We start from the raw sequence: 20492 nt of genomic DNA, 5'->3' as shown, positions 1-20492 counted from the left end.
CATTTATGACAGTTGCAGTGTCCCACGATCATGTGATTACTTTTTGCGATCTTCTAACAAGTAAAGTCAATGGGGAAACCAGATTCACTTAACAAGCGTGTAACTAATTTAACACCTATAGTGATTCAGTTACAAATGCAACTGAAAACTGAAGAAAAGCCCTAAAATGGAGCAAAACTCACTTAACAAATTTCTCACTTAATAAAATTTGGGCTCAATTGTGGTCATTAAGTTGAAGACTAACCTGTGCAGTATATCTCAGTCATGGACTGAGAATGAAACCAAGGCATATCCTGAGACCACACTATAAGATTTCCAGGGCACATCTGTACACAAGTGGAGAAAACCCAAAAAGTCAGTCTTAAATTGTCCTTAGCTGAACTCCTTTAGTTGTCCCTCTTATGTCTACACCATCCAGCAGTCTTTAAGGTGTGTAGAAATTTGCAGCCCATTGGGCTAAAGGAAAGCAATCACTGGACAGGCTGACACCTGGATATTTTTCTGCAAATGCAGACTGGGGCTTGATGACCGTTTTAACCCAGTCGTGGGGAAAGGATCCTCTGCGACTTTAAATTTAAGTGGGAGGAGATGTGGCTGCTTGGGGTAAAGCCAGCCCAGCGGCTGCTACGAAAGGTAGAGTCAGCCTTGCAGCCAAGCCAGCTCCTCTCCAAACCGTCCGCCAACCCCCGGCCACCATGGTGAAGATCGTGACCGTCAAAACCACCGCCTACCCCGACCAGAAGCCGGGCACCAGCGGTCTCCGCAAGCGGGTCAAGGTTTTCCAAGGCAATGCCCACTACGCCGAGAACTTCATCCAGAGCATTATCTCCACCATCGAGCCGGCAGAGAGGCAGGCGGCAACGCTGGTGGTGGGGGGCGACGGGCGGTTTTACATGAAGGAGGCCATCCAGCTGATCCTCCGCATCGCCGCCGCCAACGGGGTAAGTCGGGCAGCCGCCTCGGTCTGTCTGTCGCCTTCCCTCGCCGGGGTGCCCGCGAGTTTGCCCGCCGGTTGTGGGAACGTTGCGTGTCTGCACCCCTTCGGACAGGCGACGGGAATGTGACTCTTTCCGGTTGCCTCCCCCACCTCCGCCCAATTCCGTACCGGTGAGCTTGCTTGGTACGGGACTGGGAGGGAAATGCCTTCCGGAGAAGTAGCCGGCGGCGCCTGAGGCGATCTTAAAGGAGGCCCCGTTTTTTGGCGGCCGCCTGTCGGCCTTCGCCGCTTGGAGTCCACCTCATGCCTTTGAATGGCGTGTGCGAGCTTTGAGACTGACGGGGGGTGGATGGCAGTGCAGAAGTGCGCCCGTTTAGGGATAAATTTTACAGCCGAGAACCTGCTTCGGTCCCTCCCCTCAGGCCTCCTTAAACCACGCACTGACGCTCGGTCCCGTTTTTTTGTTATCTGTTCGTCAGCGAATAAAGATTTACGTTGAGGGAAGTGCGCTTAGTTTGCAATGGGCCTTCCTAGTTGGTGCTGGGTTTTTCCCGTCCCCTCAAATGTGTGTTCGGAGCTGCAAATAACCCTTCGTGAGGGGAAATGTCCTCCAGCAGAGAATGGGGGCAAGGTTAAAACGTCAGGGCGATTTGGGATTGTGGCACTGGCGAGATTATTTTTACACACACGGGTTCCTTGCCGGTTTTGAGGGTGGGTGTGGGGGCACAGTGATGGCACTCAGGGCTGGCTAAGCTGTAAAAGGCTCCTCAATCTTTGACATTTAAGTTAACCTTTCAGACATTGCAGATACGGTTTCGGCCCTGAGATACCAGCAATTCTTTTAGCAGGGTCTGTCCAAAGGTTACCCTTATTTTAAAATAAATAGGGTTTTCCTAACATGGGGAAATAGGCTTCAACCGATTGCAGGAACGGTTTGGGACAGGCTTGGTCTTCGTATCTTTGCATGCAGGTGCAAAATTCATTGTAATAGTTTTGCAAGCACTGGAAGGTTCAAAAGCCTGTCCTTTAGATTGGTCTATGGGGGTTAAAAGAGAAAATCTGATGTTTTAAACAAGTGTGGATTAAATTCCTCTGAATAAACATTTGTGTGAAAAGTTGGCCTATATAGTTTAAAATATTTTATCCATTTATAACCTGCCTTTATTATTTGTATAAATAATTATTTCCAATCAGGAACTGCATTAATAAAAAAAACTTATTCTTATTGGTATTATTTTTTAAACATGGGCTATTCAAAAACATTGCTACTCCCTTAAATGGAACAGACTTTTTCTTCCCAACTTCTATATTATGTTTATTTTTTATGTTTTAACTTCGTTGTAAGCTGTCTAGAGTTCTCTCTTGGTGAGTTGGGTAGCATACATGTTTAAAAATTCAATCTGGTCTCTTACCAGATCTCTTTGTTTTCAAATCCTGTCTCACTTAGAAATACACATTTGGTGGGTGGGTGGGGGGTTATTATAGTGAATTACAACATGTGTGAAAGGTACCAGCTTGAAAACAACAGCCACATTATGAAGTAAGTTGAACTGAGAGAAAGTTACTTTGCATATGCATGTTTCTCAAGCAACGGCCCTGAAAAAAACACTTGTGGGTGGATTCATCTAAAACACTCAAGACTTGGAATCAGCTCATACCTTAACTACAATGTGTAGACACTATCTCTGGCTAGGCATGGATAGACTGACTGGAATCTTACAGGTGCTTTTTTAGTATTGGAAACATACTTAGTGGGGAAAAAGCATTGAGCAGTCTGATATTAGCAGTAGTTAATTCTGTGTTATTCATTAGCAGAATTTGCTTATGATGCATAGAATAAAATGATCCACAAAACAATGCAAACATCAAAAGAAAATCAGTTGCTTTCCTAGCTAAAATGTTCCTGTGAAATATTTTAGAGAAGAGGATTGATTTTACTAGTTTCCAGAATGCCTCAAGGAGCATATTATTCCCAAGTGAGATTGCTGCCCACAAGGATGTCATTCTCTGTGTTCCAATTGCCCAGCCTCTTATGGGGTGAGGTCAATCAATCAAGATTAGGCAGAGCATAGATGTTGCATACAATGTAGCCACTTCATTAAATCCTCATGTTCATCAGACTTACAGAGTGACATCAAAGAGAGAACTAGCCTTATTGAGGAGAAGGGGGGTTAATGTTCCTCAGGTTGGGCTCCATGGCAGAAAAGGCCCATATCTTGGGTTTCATCAAACATAGATCCTTAGTAGATGGGACCTGGAGTATGCTTCTTCTGGTAGACCTGAAGTAATTGGGAAAAGATAATATCTCAAATAACCTGGCCCTATCATTTCCTGTTTGGCTTGAGATAAGTTTGATTGGCTTGAGTTGGATTGATTGACAGATTTATAAAAGTTATAGCCTGCCCATCATATATCAAGGTAATTCTGTGTGGCTTACAATCATAAAATATCATCAGCATATTGAAGATGTCTAATCCCTATCTAATGGATGACTCCTCCATTGATACTAGATATATGAAGGAGTGGGCCAAGTCTGGGCATTCCACATTAAGTGACCCAAGGACTCAGTCTCAGCTTCTCTTTTTCATTGATAAAGAACAGAACCACCTTCTCAACAAGGAGGGAAGCAACTGCCGAATAGTGCCTCCAATCCCCAATTATGCCTGTCTGTCAGCAGGTCAGTCTGTTGAAAGCAAGATCCCATCTTAGCATGAGCTGTACCCCTTTTGTTCATATATTGCTGGTGCACAGTGTGATGGTGCTTTAATGGACAAGCATCAGAAGATGTTGCAGATCCCCATGGTGCCTAGTGAAAGTTCATTTTAAACTAATACAATTTACCTAGTATAAAAATGAAATACATCTCTACTGTTTTATAATTCATCTCTTCAAGGTTACAGAAGAAAATGTTCCCTTTCTTTTAAGATAAACTAAGCATTTTCCCCTACAAAAGAGACCTTATGGAATAAGACCTGTTGTATAAGACTATTTCACTGAAAGTTAAGAGAGATTCTTTTTAAGAGATGAATAGTACAATATTATCTTAGTTTTCAGAAGATAGTTAAGAGTACAGACACTTCTTGCCTGCAGAGAGCATACACATGGGCCATCCTTGCAATTATTTTAAATAGAAAGGCTGGTTTGTCCTGAGTCTGGAAACATACTCAGAGGATCGTAATAAAAGATGGACATTTCCAGCAGAGTGAGTAGCAGTCCAAGAGTAGCAGTCACTCTGCATGCCAAGAAGGAATTACTGAATGTAAATCTAGGTCATGTTCAAGTCCCCAGCTGCTTCTTTTGTTATAGCTTTTTGGGGGGGGGAGGGGGGATTGGCTAGGAACCTAGAAGGACTGACTCCTCAGTATCTATAGCTAGGCTTTTCTGTACTTTTTGAAAATGTCATGGTAAAAAAAAGTTTCCTCTTTCCTATATTCCAAATTTCTTTTTTATGGGATAGAGAGATCTGCTTCACATACCATGATGGTTGAAAGCTAAGATCAGATTTCTCTCTCACATTTAAAATAGCAAATTTATTTGCTCATGATTTCGTCTGAGGTTGGTTCACCAAATTCTTATCGGAGGTCAGTCTTTATCTCTAGATAAAGCCAACATATCTGACTGTTAATTTAAGTTTTGAAAATAGTGAATTGAGGCACAGCATGCCTTGATTCTGTAAAGACTACTTTTGAGTTTTTTTATCCCTAGTGGATGCACATAGTATGTTTCTGCAGGAAAAAGTCTGGATACAAGTAGTTCTCAACTTACAGCCACAATTGTGAGCAGAATATCTGTCAACAAGCAAAGAAGTTGATAAGTAAGTTGCACCTGATTTACAATGTTTTTACAATGGTCATTAAGCAAATCATTGTGGTTAAGTGAATTGGGTGGTCGTTCACACATCTGGCGTCCCTCAGATTTGACTGTTGAAAGCTGACTGTTGAGGTCACAAATGGTGATCACTTGACTCCAGGATACTGCAACCATTGTAAATACATATCGGTTGCTCAAGTTTTGATCACATGACCATAGGGATTCTGTAACTATCATAAGAGCCATGGTGGTGCAGTGGTTAGAATGCAGTACTGCAGGCTACTTCTGCTGCCTGCTGGCTGCCTGGCATTTTTGGTATGAAAAAAAGAGAAAAGGCCAAGAATCTTAGCAATCATGTCTTCGTATAAAGAAATAGTATCAAATAGCCCCTAAATCGACAAGCAACAGATTCAGAGAAATTTTCTGGAACAAAAATCCATCTTGAAAAACTAAGTACCATATTTTTCGGACTATAAGACGCACCATGATTTTGAAGAGGTATTTTTTTTAAAAAAAAAGTTTATGCACTCTGCATGCTTCCCAAATCCTCTGCATGCCTCATTTTTTGCAACCAAAAAAGGGCATGCAGAGCTTTGGGAGGGTTGTAGAGGGGGCGGGCAAAAATGAGCAATAACGTCCTGTTTTTTTGTTCATTTTGCCCTCCCCAGTCCCCAGGAGCACTTTGCAAGCCTCCCAAACCCTCTTCATGGCCATTTTTACAAAGGGGGAGGGGTTTCAGTAGGCCAAAATGCTGTATTCAGTGTATAAGACGCACCCAGATTTTCACCCTCTTTTTTGGGGGGGGAAGGGAATGGTGTGTTTTATACTCTGAAAAATACGGTAATAAAGTAGGTTGGATTTACTCTGATTTGCACATCCCTGTCTGGGAATAAACTCTATGGAAATCAGTGGGAAATTTGAGATGCAATAGGCTCAGTTAGTGCCTTCTTTCTCTGTCTCCACAAGCAAGTTTAGTACATACATTACTTTTGTTGAAAGTGCCAGCAAAGCTAAATAGACAGAGGAAGATAATGTGAGTGCTTTTAAAAGATGGATACCGTACTTCAATTATGTTGATGCATTGTAATGGGAAAAGGAATGCCTTGAGGAACAGCAAGAAAAGGCACTACCAAGACAATAGTCTTGTAAAACAACTCTGGGTCTGGGATGGAAGTGTAACCTGAGGAAACTTCTCAGGGAAGACTCTTCCTTGTTTGTTCAGAGATAAAGAGAGAGAAAAGGAAAGCACATTCAGACTTGCAAAATTCATGCCAATTCTTCAAGGAAGATCAGACTGGGAAATTACTTTTATTGTAAAAATGCAGTAACGGAATTTTCTCTAAGATATTTTCTTAAGCATAGTTCTGCCCAGACTCGGGTTTCTTTTATCAGATTATTTGTCTTAGTAGTAGCTCTGGTTCTTGTCCCTCAAGTCCATTCCCTCTTCTCACAGCATGCATTATATAAATTGTTCCTTTATAATGGTTTTCACTGTCCTAGTAGGCAGCTAATTTTTCATAAGGAATGCTGGATGGGATAGAAAGATTACAGGCTAAATAACTAGATCAGCAGGATTTCTAAACTGTGAGAATCTGTAAAATCCAGTCAACTACCTCCTAACATACTAGGATGGAACTGGGTTTTTGAGATAACATGCCCTGATTCTTTTGTAAGCACTTCAGAGCTTTCTACCTCTTAGGGTAGATTTTAACCTATTGAGGCTACCATCTGAAACATTTTCTTCTATCATTAGTTGCTTTGATCTTTACAATCTATCAAGAATGTTATTTGCATTTTCTTAGTATCTTTCTTTGAGATGTTCTTGTAATTCATGTTCTAAATACTGATAATATCATTGCTGGAGTACAAAGGTTAAAACCAGCTATAGTAAGAGAGATCATTACATAACCTCCAGGAGAACATACAGCCTGTTTAAAGCTAGTGACAACATATAATTTGTGAGGAGATAGTAGTTTTAACCTGTAAATTGAGTTGCTCTGCAATTTGATAGGAGGAACTATTATGGTATATTGTCTGCAACACAAGCTAATTGAAAAATAATTACTAATTACCATATTTTTCAGTATAAGACTCACCAAGGTTTTGAAGGGGCAATTTTTTTAAAAAAAAGTAGGTAGGTAGATAGAGGGATAGACAGGGAGAGAAAGAGAGAGAAATACAGTAGGTATGTAGGGAGAGAGAGAGTAGTTAGGTAGGTAAGTAGATAGATAGATAAAGGGATAGAGAGAGAGAGAAATAGAGACAGATACAGAGAGAGTAGGTAGGTAGGTAGGTATGTAGGTAGGTAGGTAGAGGGATGGAGAGAAATAGAAAGAGAGAGAGAGAGAAATGCAATAGATAGGTAGGAGGGAGAGAGAGTGTAGGTAGGTTGGTAGGTAGAGGGATAGAGAGAGAAATAGAGAGAGAAATATAGTAGATAGGGAGAGAGAGAGTAGTTAGGTAGGTAGATAAAGGGAGGGAGAGAGAGACAGACAGACAGACAGAGTGAAGTTCCGGCGTTCACGTTGAATACAAACAGAGTCTGTTTGGTGAAAAACTTTATCTCTATCTAATATTACATGATAATCAGCACTAAATGACAACGATACAAAGGTAAGCAAATCCAAGTCAGTTCTAACCAAGTTAACACCATCATTCATATATATACCATTACCCCACCCAGCTCCATCCACAACTCCACCCAGATGATACCCAACCACCATCACCAATCACCATAACCCATACCCTCAGCCACACACCCACTCAGTGTCATCATAGCGTTCGTGGTTAGCTGCATCCAAGCAAAAGAGTTACGGCAGAGTAGGCAGTTGCATTGAAGTAGAAGAGTTACTTCTGAGGAGGCAGTTGCACCCAACAGAATAGTGAGGGAAGCCTTGCAGAGCCACATGCAGCTACAGGCTCCGCCAACATCAGAGAGTCAACATCAATGTGGCAGCGTTGGTGGCATGTAAGCATGGCTGAGAGGGTGTGGCGATGGACTGGCTCCCCCCGAATGGCAGCCCGAGGGCTGACATACAGTAGGTGGTAGGGAGAGAGACTATGTGTGTAGCAGGGGTGGGTTCCTGCCAGTCCTGACCTCTTCTATAGAAGAGGTTCCACAAATCTACAGTGCCATTTAGAACCGGTTCCAGCTCCCTCCCCCCGCCATCCACACATCATAAAGATGAAGAATGAGAGGAGGAATTCTGGGAGTTGAAGTCCACAAGTCTTAAAGCTGTCAAGTTTGAACACTCCTAAGGTTTTTTTTTCCTAAAGGGTTAGGGATGCAAGGGTTTTGTAACTTGACAGTTTTAAGACTTGCACACTTCAATGCCAGAGTTCCTGAGCCAACATGATTAGAGGAGGAATTCTGGGAGTTGAAGTCCACAAGTCTTAAAGCTATCAAGTTTGAACACCCCTGGGTTTCTTTTCTAAAGGGTTAGAGGTGCAGGGGTCTTGTAACTTGACAGCTTTAAGACTTGCGTGCTTCAAATGCCAGAGTTTCTGAGCCAACATTTTGGTTGCTAAGCAACAGTGTTGTTAAGTGAGTTTCACCACATTTTACAAGTTGGCCATGCTCACCCAGTCACATGGCTGGCAAGCCACTCTACCTGGTCACATGGCTGGCAAGCCACTCCCACCTGGTCACATGGCTGGCAAGCCACTCCCACAAAGCAGACCACACCTACAGATTCTAAAAAAAATTGAAACCCACCACTGGTGTGTAGGTAGGTAGGCAGGTAGAGGAGAGAGAGAGAGAGAGAGAGAGAGAGTCAGTCGGTAGGTAGGTAGGTAGATAAAGGGATAGAGAGAGAAATAGAGAGAGATATAGAAATACAGTAGGTAGGTAGGGAGAGAGAGTATGTGTGTAGGTAGGTAGGCAGGTAGAGGAAGAGAGAGAGAGAGAAATAAAGTAGATAGGTAGGGAGTGAAAGAGTAGGTAGGTAGGTAGGTAGTAGATAAAGGGATAGAGAGAGAAATAGAGAGAGATAGAGAAATACAGTAGGTAGGTAGGGAGAGAGAGTATGTGTGTAGGTAGATAGGCAGGTAGAGGGAGAGAGAGAGAGAGAGAGAAATAGGTAGGGAATGAAAGAGTAGGTAGGTAGGTAGGTAGATAAAGGATAGAGAGAGAAAGAGAGAGAGAGAAATACAGTAGGTAGGTAGGGAGAGAGAGAGTGTGTGTAGGTAGAGGGGGAGAGAGAGAGAGAGAGAGAGAGAGAGAGAGAGAGAGAAATACAGTAAATAGGTAGGTGTTTCTGCTAGCTCAGCATTTGATCAATGTAATTCTCATCAATCAATTAAAGAGCTTTCCAAAAGGAAAAAAAAGTTTTTGCACTTTGCAAACCTCCCCAAAATGGGCCGTTTTTCATGAAAATGGGCCTGGTTTTTTTTTTAAAGGCATGAATAGCCTTGGGGAGGGACTTGCAGAGTTCTCCTGGGGCCGTGGGGGGGCAAAAACTAGCAAAAAATGGCCCTTTTTTTTGCAAAGACGGGCCCGTTTTTTGTCAAAAAATTTGCATGCATAGCCTTATGGAGGTTTACAGAGTGCTGCTGGGGGTGGGGGGGGGGACGACCTATTTTTTGCTCTCTGCCCTCCCAGCCCTCAGGAGCTCTCTGAAAGCCTTCATAAGGGTATGCACAGCCATTTTGGTGAAGGGGTAAGGTTTCGGGAGGCAAAAAATGCTGTATTTGGTGTATAAGACACACCCAGATTTTCAGCCTCTTTTTTGAGGAAAAAAGGTGCTTCTTATACTCTGAAAAATATGGTAACAATTACTTCTATTTTGATCATTCTGATAACATATTACTTTACACATTTTGCTAAGTCTTGTTTATTTAGTCATACTTTATGGAGTTAGTCCCCTTTGTTGCTCACCTTTATATTAAGGCATAAACCATGGTTTTCAAGGTGCAATGTCTAGATAACTTACTAAACTGAATTAGTACAAATCCTACCATGATCAGAGAACCTAGCTAATGGCTTACCATCAGAGATAGATGGTTATTATATGAGGTACTATGAACTCTTGTTAGACACATGCAATTTAATATGCAAGTTTGAATATTCTTTATTTAGGGTGGGACTAGTATAAATCAGTAGTGGGTTTCAGTTCCCATTGCAACCGGTATGCTGCAACGGGAGCACTGTGCACCCATGCGCACTTACCACCAGCGACGCTCCAGCTGCTCGATGGAGCATTGCGCAGGCACCGTATGTTGCACACGCTTGCACAGATGGCCCGTTTCCTTCAAATACAGGTAAGGAAGGAGAGTGGGTGGGCGGGCCCTCCAAAGCACCATTCCAGTACGGTGGCTGCTGCTTCCAGTGGTGCAACCCACCACTGGTACAAATGTATATTACGGATCAGAGTTATATATATATATATTGCTAAGCCAACTTTGTTATTTATGGCAGTATCTCAGATCAGTAGATTAGAGAGGGCTAAATGCTTTGTACGTAAGTATTTGAAGAAAATATTATATAACTCTGTAAATCCATCATTCATTTCTGTAATCTGGTTCATGAGATAGTAAAGACAAACAAGGATACAACTGAGGTTTCTGCTCCAGATATTTTTTTCGTACTGAATTTTAAACATATTAGAGTTCCTTGGAAACCATTTTTTTAGCTGCCAAGCTTTATTTAGTTGAACAACATGAAGGAAGTATACCAATTACAGATTTATATAAGATATCTTACTGAAGGTAAATATGAAGTACGTATATGAATCCATAATAAGAATTTCCAATTCTCATTAACAATGAATTATTTAAGGTCATGGCTCAATGAACTGAATAAGAAAAATGTTTGTTACTGGACTCTTTATTTTATTTATTTTATTTACCCTGCCTTTGTTATTTTTATACATAACTTAAGGTAGCAAATATACTTAATACTTCATCCTCCTCCTATTGCCTTTTAAGATGAAGCTGCTAATGGATTTACCTTCTCTCTTTTTATTGTTCTCTATTATCTCGCTCAACCTCACATATTGCAGGTCAGATAAGATAAAAGATAAAAGTTTCTTTCTGACTGTTCTTATAAGGAACTCAGATTAGCATTTCTTTCATTTCAACTTCATTTCAACAAGAATGTGGTGAAATTGGACAACAAGATGCTTTCCCAAGGTCATGCAGTGAATAACAGGACAGAATATTAATGCAAATTCTCCAATGACCCATATTGCCTTCAAATTGTTACTGAAAAAAATCATCATTCTAGTGAAAAAATAGAGTTTAAATCCCATTCAATTATCTTAAATGTATAAATGTCTGCAGTGCAGTCTGCTGTCTGGCTAATGTAACATAAATTAATAGTTACTACAGATTGGAACTACAGGATATTAGTTAACTTTCAGTAATTAAGTTGCTGTAAATTATTCACCAATTTACAGTCCTTATTGATTAAAACTCTCTGAATTTTGTGATTGCAGTGTATACCACAAGAGGGCAGCTTCTACCTGTGAATTTAGTCTACATGTATTCTCAAATTTTCAATAACATTTAAAAAAAAGAATATTGTTTCTCTTTTGCGTGCTCAATTATTTATTTTCCGTGCTATATACTGTATACACCAACCAGCTTTGAGAGAAAGGTTAACCAAGTGATAATATTCAATAATGTACTCTTAGTAATCAGATTAAATGTATCAAGAAGAGAAAAGATGATATAATCCACATATAAAAAGTATAAACCTGTACCAGTACCCCCCCACCCCCCAAAAAAGGAGCTAGGTTTTATTTTGCAACATAAGGATTTATTTGCAACATAAAGGCTATTTATCAGGTATATTGAGTTAGGAGTTTTTACATGTTTTTTCTCTTTCTCTTCAAAGGATCAAATAATCCACTCTGTTACATGCTAGTTGCATGCTTGGACAGCCATGATGGCAGGAAATAACTTCATGGAAGGTTTTGCAAATGATCACATTTGCAACAGACTAGGGTGTCCAATGTTTGTCAAACTGAGGGGAGCAGTCAACATTTAGTAGACATGGGGCAGAGTAAAAAACACGCCCCCCAAAACTAACTAGAAGGTAGTAATTTAATTTTTAGATCATTTAAAAATAAATGTCATTTTTTATTATGAGGACAATCTATGTATTTAATAATTTGTCCCTTCTGTTACATTAAAATTAATGTATTAAAATTTAAAATTAATACAGCATCATTATTTAAAGCACATTTGGGAGCCAAATTTGAATCTCTGGAGAGATACAAGCTGTCTAGGAAAGTAAATACCAAGAACTTAGATTTATCTTAATTCCTCATGAAAAATGCTTACATAATTTTCAAGTATTTCCAAAGAATAAAAGAAATGTGTGCACTCGTTAAGAAATTTTATAAAAAGTGTTTTTACTTAACATGAACTTAAAACCAACTGGTTGAAATCTAAATATCAAGTTGTGCTTTATGTGTGAGAAGGAAGAAATTAAGAAAAAATGTTGATGTTGCTAGATAATTATTTTGATTGCCTTATTAATATTACAGGGGAGGGTGATATTATGTATCCTTTTGGCCCTATAGAACCCTCTGGTTATTAGAATAACAGGTGGATAAAGAAACTATAAGTAACTGAGAAGTCCTGACTTCCATTTTAAGAGTGACCTTTAAAGTCTCCACAAAATAACTTTAGCACTTGACTTGCACTCTCCACTCTAGACCTACCTTTATGATATTCATGTCTGGATGAAGACTATATGAAAATTGGAGCCACAACTGAAACCAGGCTGTCATTTATAAACCTTAGCTTTACTTTAGTTGGACTCACAGTTGGAGAAAATTCATCAGACTACTTCTGACTGAAGAGCAACACTAAGATTCTTGCAAACTCTTCTCTGATCAAAAGAAGAATACCAGGCAGAATTTACAGCTGTCAAATCCTGCTTGTGATGCTGTAGGAGACCCAAAATTGTGACACCACAGCAAACAAAAAGGCTTTCAACATTATCCAAGATATCTGTTTTCCTGAGGGATCTCTGGGTGAAATTGTATGTATTTTCTCTGACAGTGATCTTTCAGAGCAAGTGCAAGAAAGCTCTTCAGTTACAGAAACCACATTTGGCTGAAGGTTCAAGGAGCTATTTTAGGATATAGAACTACTTCACTGAACCTCTATTTCATATTGGTATCCAAGCTGATCTTAAATCTTCGTTGCTAATATAATTCCTTATTTTTAATGCATTTATATCAAAAAGGATCATGGAAGACAACCCACTACCAATATTGACTTTGCCAACAGCACCTTATAATGATCAGAAACCAGGAACTAGTGGCTTACGGAAGAAGACATTCATTTTTCAGACCAAGCTAAACTACCTGCACAATTTTATTCAGAGTATATTCTTTTCCATAGACCTAAGAGATCGACAAGGATCTACCGTGGTGGTTGGAGGAGATGGGAGATATTTTAATAAGATTGCAATTAAACTGATAGCTCAGATGGCTGCTGCTAACGGGGTTGGTATATCATAAATATTATATAACTAATGCTTAATATAGGATTGGCTCATTTAGGGGCATGTCTCTTATTTTTTATAAATGTGCCAATAATATTTTTATTAGGATGATTATGAGGAGCTGAAAGGCAGAAATGCCTAAGTTAGTACTGAAAACAGTGACCCTTATTTCATGGTTTGCTTTGAAAATTAGATAGAAATTATTGCAGATAAAAAATATTTTGGTTATTTGTTTCTTTGTTATCTACTGCAAATGACTGATTACTAAGTGCACTTAATTATAGGTTCAGTGTTTTTGCTTAAATTAGGAAGTATATGACTGTGTATTTTTCCCTGCTATAGTTAAAATAGCTGAAATTCTCACTGTGGATTAGAGCTGTACAGATGACATGACAAAGCATGTGTTAAGTTTCTCAATGTACATAAATACTTTTGTCAGAAAAATATTAGTGTGCTTGAAAACCATAATATTGAGTACATTATCCCGTAAGCTTCAGGTGTGACAAAATTCCATTAGAGTTCTGCCTAAATGTAATGTAAGAACTTTTATCTTTACTGTCCCTGAGAAGTTTTTAAAAATAATGTTAGAAATTGCGCTTGAGCCTCGTGAATGTCAATTTTCTGCCAAGTGAATATTATTAATTTGGAAGGAAAATCAGTCATACTTTGGAAATGAAATTATTTTATGTGAAGGTTTGCCTGCTTAAATTAGTTCAACAGCAAATTTGGGTGGAACCCATTTGAATGGTTCATAGAAGACAATGGCCAAGTCCAAACATATAAAACAATTTAACTGTAATTAAGTCATTGAAAGCCTTTAAAGTTCTTACAGTATCAAGTTGAACCAGAAGTTTTCTGTGATTCATTTTCAACATGCATAACTACTGTAATGTTATATCTAAAAAGTTTTTTTCAAGTGGGAAAATTTAAAAATCCAAAGGTTGCACCATCCTTCATAATCTGTTGCCCTTTATATAGATTGTCATACTCTCTATCAGGTGGAATAGTGTCCTCTTTGTGCTTCACCAAAGCTTAATTCTGATATATTTTGGACATTTTTTTAAAAAATGCATCCTTTTATCTTGGCTTTTCCTATGTAATATTTTTTTTAATACAGATACTTTTTTATTCTATAGTATGATTAGTGTAAGATTTTAGGATTGTCTTCAGCATGAAGTGACGCTTGAGATAACAAAAACAAAGTCCATCCATATCAGTCACAGATTTCCACAGAGGTCTTCCTACACTCCAGAGAAAGGTTTTTACTTTGTGTCAACTCATTTCTTACCTTCCTGAATCAGAAAGAGGGTCTCATATTTTATAATACTTTAAATTAGAGTGCCTCAAAAACTCAGCATAAGGTATAGAGCCCTCCTTTTTTCTGCCAAAACACAGAAAAGAGAAGAAAAAGGATTTGGTAATGAAAGACATTAAAGCAGCAACCACTGGATAGCTTTTAAGCCAGTTTAAACATGTGGATCCCAAGTATATTATTAGTTTAGTAATATTAGAGCTCTGTCTCATTAGACAAATTGTCTATCTAATTCAGCATCCCATTTTTTAAAGTAGCTTATTGAAATTATAGGAAGCACATAAAGTATTTAGGATATGAAAACAATAGCCATTTTGGGGTGATGCTCTTGATAGCAGATATTCATTGTTATGCTGCAGTAAGTGATTATCTAGCCATTATTATGATTATTCATCAATAGTCATATTGTCTATAAATCTAATAAAAGTAAATATTTTTCAACTAGTTTCTGGTATTATGGCCCTCCAAGTCAACGTTTGCATATTTAAAAAATTCAAAAACAATTAAATAGCAGAAAAAATATATTTCATGTCTGAGTTTTCTGCATTATAGAGGAGTGTTTGTTAACAGCTGGAGTGAGTTTGGGCAGAGGACAGTGCTTTATAAGTGAGTGTTTGCCTCCTTACAATATGGAAACCCAGATTGTGAATGTCCCCCTTCCTGTTAGACATGACTGTCATAGTAATGAAGCAGATTTCTAATGGTGGTATAATTGGTTCGTCTGATCACAAGGCTGCTAATTCAAAGGAAGAGATGGATTTCTATAACTTTCTATGGCCATCATTGCAAAAATCATGGAAAGAATAACAGTGAGGCTAAATAATGAATGGACACACCTATATTTCAGTGTTTTAAAATGACGGCCTAAAGCTGCTCTCAACAGGGAAGACTTTTAGTCTTGCATCTTATTCAGTAAATGATCAGTTGGGTGTGGAAGCTCTGCTTTAGGAGGATCCGCATACATCCAATTGCTCTGCATCATTTCATTCTTCCTACTACATAAATCTCATGTGGAGTTGGCAATATAGGAATACTGTAAATAAATATAAAATGGTTTAGCATGATATTTGAAGATGGAGAGTTGAAGCTTCAAGGTCTTATTTATACAGTATCTGGAGCCCCATCACTCTCTACACTGTCTAGAATGGGCTGAGAGAGAATGATTGGCTCAAAGGGATTCAGTGATCGTCTATGGTTGAGGGTGGGCTAGAAATTGTGTCTCCCTGTTCTTGCATTTGCTCCCTGCATGCCTTAGGAACAAATTCTACATTGGGTTGTATTTTATCCCCTGTTCTTTTTCTTGAAAATAACTATGCTCTTTATACAGATGTTGCTTGGTTCAGTCCTGCTGTTAATTTGTATCTTTTCTGACCAATAGACTGACTCACTGGCTGGATTTATATATTGTACTATTATATAATGACCTCAATCATTTATTGAGTTGGTTTGATGCAGCAGCCCCTCCCAGAGGTAATAAACTAGAATGGCTGTATTACATATTTCCTAAACCTTAAGGGAAGGTCCACATTATGGCTTTAAAGTGTCAACCTGGGAAATGTATGCCAGCTTGTTAGGTTCTTTTTTTAAAAAAAAATATTGTTTTTATTAAACAAAAACACACACACACACAAAGAATAATCTTTCATTACATCTTGTAGAAGCGTGTCCATTGGTTACAAATACATTTTGTGCATTTCTTCCACAATCATTGCATATACTTCATTCAAATTAAGTTGTACATTTTAGAATTTATGTATTTTGCTATCACTGTACCACAATTTTCATTTGATTACAGTTACTTAAACTTGTTTTTATCTAAAATCATTTATATTTGAAGACACAACCACCTACTGGCATACTTTCACAATCTCAATGAGTCTACCATAACTTTACATCTTTATAACATATTCTAAAAGAGAGTCAATTAGTAGGATATCTAACATTCTGTCCCCTTTTCCCCCCCAACTCACAAATTAACGCTTCTGTCCAATTTACTTTTACTAGTACAACACACCTATATATATCATTAAATATTATCCATCAACATTTCCTTATTATTATTGTAGTTAACTAAAAATTATTTACTATTTATCTCACCTCTCCTCTGCTCAGGCCCAAAAGAGATTATACCTTTATAACCAGCTCTCAACAGAAATATATTAATAAAATTTATAGGTCTTTTCCCTAAGTCCCAGATTACAATTTATATCCAGTTTATTTTACTAATTAAGTTTATCATTTCATTGTTATTATCGTGATTAATTACGTGTTAACAAAATAAACATTTAAAATTTAAGACACTCTAAGAGATGTTGACATTTCTACTTAATAACCACCAAAAATATCCATTAACATTTCCTTATTATTATTATAGTTGGAAAAAAATGAATTGTTTGCTATTTGTATCATGTCTCCTCTCTTCTGACCCAGATTAATTATACCTTCATAACAAGATCTAAACAAAAGTTTGTTAATAAGATTTATAAGTCTTTTTGCCAGATCCTAGTTTAGAATTTATGACCCGATTATTTATCTTAATTAAGGTTATCAATTCATTATTAATATCATAGTAAATTATATGTTAACGAATAAACATTCAATGATAATCTAAAACAGTCTACAAAATAATAAAATCCCTACTTATTAATCATCAAAAATTGGCTAATTTTTTATCATCAACTAGCATTATCAACCAGTATCTTTCCAGTAGCAAAATGGTCTTATCTCTCTCGCCAGCTGTTGTGTCAATTCTCTTTTCAGCTCCTTTCCAGAGTTTTGAACTTCTCTCTGCACTTTGTAGCTTAGAAGATCTCTCATGTAGTTTTGTTGCCCTAGAATTGTTATTAACATAAGCTTAACTTTGGTTATTAAACTTATTTCTGGATAGGTTTGTCTTCTTAACTCCATCCTTTTCGCTCTTTTTTTTCCTCCTACATCTTGGGATTTGGGATAAAGCTCCAAATTGTCAAAGTCACTTTTCCAGCTTCCCTTCTTTCCACTTTCACTCCCATTTACTCCACTAATGAGTTCATCTATTATCTTGTCTTTGTTTTCTGTATTTTCATTCTCTTCTTTAATTTTTGGGGCTCCAACTCCATCATCTTTTGATGTGATACCCAATAGTCTATCCAATTTCTTGTCAAATCTCTCAGATCCTTCTAAAATATTTTGAAGTCCAGCCAGGATGTTTTGAAGTTTTAAGTTTTCCTCATCTGAATATTGATCCATTTTTCAAAAAGAAAAGAGATGTAAAGAAAAAGAGGAATCTGATCATCACTGCCACTCTAGCCTGTCAAAAAAATTTCTTGAAGAATATATCTATATTTATTTTAAATCTTAAGCACAAGTTCTTTTGTGGTTTTCAAAGTAGAAGGGTTCTTGCCTTTTTCTTTCCTTTTCCTTCTCTTGCCAAAATATTTCCAAGAGCACCTGCAAAACACTGTTCGTTTCCTTGAGTCTTTATCAGGTTTTATAAACAAGTTCCAAACCCGTCCTTTGCATAGTCAGTGAAGTCAAATAGGAATGAACAAAGAATACATTGTTTCAAGGGAAAAAAAACTTCTGACTGGCAGATTCAACTTTTTTTTAATACTTTTTCTTTAAGTATCTTTAATATGATTTTACAACAAGTAGAAAGAGGAATTTGTTAAAATAAAAAAAGTTTTAGTTTAAGCCAAAACAATTAAGGTAGTAAAAAGTGGGGGGGGGGAAATCAGTCCATTCACTTCAAGCAGAGAAACAGGAAACGTTGCAATCACTTCAATCCATTAAACATCATTACAAGCAAGAGCAAAGAACTTTCTAAGGCAGTCCAATAAGGATTAAATCCGCCGCTTTATTCTTACTTAGAGGACTAATATCTTTTTTTTAAAAAAAGGTTTCTTAAGGCAATCTTCTGAAAGTAAAAAAAAAACCCTCACCAAATGGAACACTTTCACCTCTTCTTTTCCTTCCGGAGCCGTCTCTGACTTTGTCAGCCTGGGGGCTGCCTGTTTGCCTCCGGTTGAAAGCACCTCCCTTGGGTCAATCAGGGACTTTGCGGTGTCCCTGCGACCAGCAAGGTTTTGTCTTCCTAGTCACTGTCTCTTCGGGACGGTTTAGGTCCTACTGGACTGTCCAGGGGCAAAAGTGTCTCGGACTGTCGAGTCCGCACGATGTATCATCACAATGTTGGCTCCTCCTCCAGCTTGTTAGGTTCTTATTGAAGAAGCAGTCAGCTTCAAAGTGCTCCTCCTCTGAAGTCGCTGAATAAAACCAATTCCCAGGTTTGTGTCAGCAAATCCTGATCATGCTGAGATTACTACAGGACCTTTCCCCTATAGGACCTTTCCACTGTTTCAAATATTTACATTACTATATCGTGCTTGGGAAAAGTGGTGGATGGGCTCAGTCATAATCATCCTATATATATAGGTAGTCCTTGACTTACAACAGTTCATTTGGTGAGCATTCAAAGTTATGTGACTTTTGATCATTTTTCACACTTACAACCATTTCAGTATCCCCATGGTCACGTGATCAAAATTCAGAGGCTTGGCAACTGACTCACACTTATGATGGTTGCAGTGTCCTGGGGTCATGTAATCTTTTTTGCGACCTTCTGACAAGCAAACTCCACTGGGAAGCTAGATTCATTTAACAACCGGGTTACTAACTTAACACTTGCAGTGATTCACTTAATAACTGTGGCAGGAAAAGTCATAAAATGGAGCAAAACTCACTTAACAGATGTCTCGCTTAGCAATAGAAATTTTGGGTTCAGTTGCAGTCGTAAGTCATGGACTACCTGTAGTTGATTTCCATTTCAATGGATTCCATATTCATTTTTGATCTGGATAATATTGTGACTCACTCTTCTGCCACTGCTGTTATTTTGTAAGCTTTAATTTATTGCATACCCAATAAATTGCAATTTCCCTTTAGATATTTCATACATTGATAACATTGATCAATCTGATGAAGTAGATCTTGGCCTTTGAAAATGTACAAGACATTATACGTTTTTAATCTATTTGATACAGACATTACAAAGGATTTCTGTTTGTTTTTTAGTTTTTGCTTTACAAAAATTGAGCTAGCTTTGTTTAAAGCTTTTTTTTAACCCAACTGGCACCTGGACTAGTCATCCATTGTTAGATTTAATTAAAATCTATTGACATTGTGCCCTTCTTGGAAGATGGTTGATATCCAAATGTATCTTTTGTTGGAAATCTCTTCAAGTTAAATTGGGTAAACATATTACCTGAACATCAGTTCTGCGTTATCAATATATGGGAGACACAGCAAATGGAATATGTAATTTTAAGAAGGATGAGTCGTATTATCCAAATAAGATAATATTATCTTTATATTAGTTTTTTTCCTGTTGATTTCATTAATTTATATATTGAACTTTGTTGTTGTTCTTAGAATATATAGATTTATATTGCCAGAAGTAATAATCAGTTAAGTAATTATATGCCTTTATTAATTTCTGACTTAATTAAAATAAAACTTAATGTAACAGAATTCCCTTAGTTTGCATGCCTACACAGGGGAATCTATAATTAGAGTTACAATTATAGTGAGGTCCAGGGCTGCTGAAGCCATATTTAGAATGTTGATCTACAGTTCTGGTTCCTTCCTGTCTAATAGATCTTCTTCTGAAGAAGAAAGCTTTCAAGGCAGTTAACTCAATTGGGAATCTGATCTCTACTGTTTAGGGTTCCAATAAACAGTGTTTTTGCTGAAAGGGAAAATGAGATATGTACTATGATAAGTAATTTGCCAAAAATTCAGACAGTACTACATAATTCTAGATAGGGAAAAAATCCATCCCATTTAATCAGTAGATCTATTTTGAACTGAATCTCAAATTATCTTTGCCTTTATAGAAGATCTAAACATATAATAACAAATAAATAATAAATTTATAAACAATTAGCAAATAAAAATTTCAGCTTTGACTGAACATTATTTCTTATCCTACAGTAAAT

At 37.8% G+C, this 20492-nt stretch overlaps 1 protein-coding gene across 1 annotated transcript in view; it reads left to right on the top strand.

The window, feature by feature from the left end:
* The first annotated feature begins 626 nt into the window (after positions 1–626).
* The window catches only part of PGM1 (phosphoglucomutase 1), a 41508-nt gene continuing 21642 nt past the window's right edge, over positions 627–20492 (top strand). The window contains exon 1 of the mRNA XM_014063242.2: positions 627–941. Within this exon, the coding sequence (XP_013918717.2) occupies positions 696–941 (246 nt within the window). The 5' untranslated portion in view covers positions 627–695. The remainder of the gene's footprint in view (positions 942–20492) is intronic.

Source organism: Thamnophis sirtalis, unplaced genomic scaffold, assembly GCF_051295495.1.
Source record: "Thamnophis sirtalis isolate CommonGarterSnake01/CBP01778 unplaced genomic scaffold, rThaSir2_p1.2 scaffold_7, whole genome shotgun sequence".
Taxonomy (NCBI): Eukaryota; Metazoa; Chordata; class Lepidosauria; order Squamata; family Natricidae; genus Thamnophis; species Thamnophis sirtalis.
Note: the sequence above shows the minus strand (reverse complement) of the source record. Positions and strands in the feature narration are given on the sequence as shown.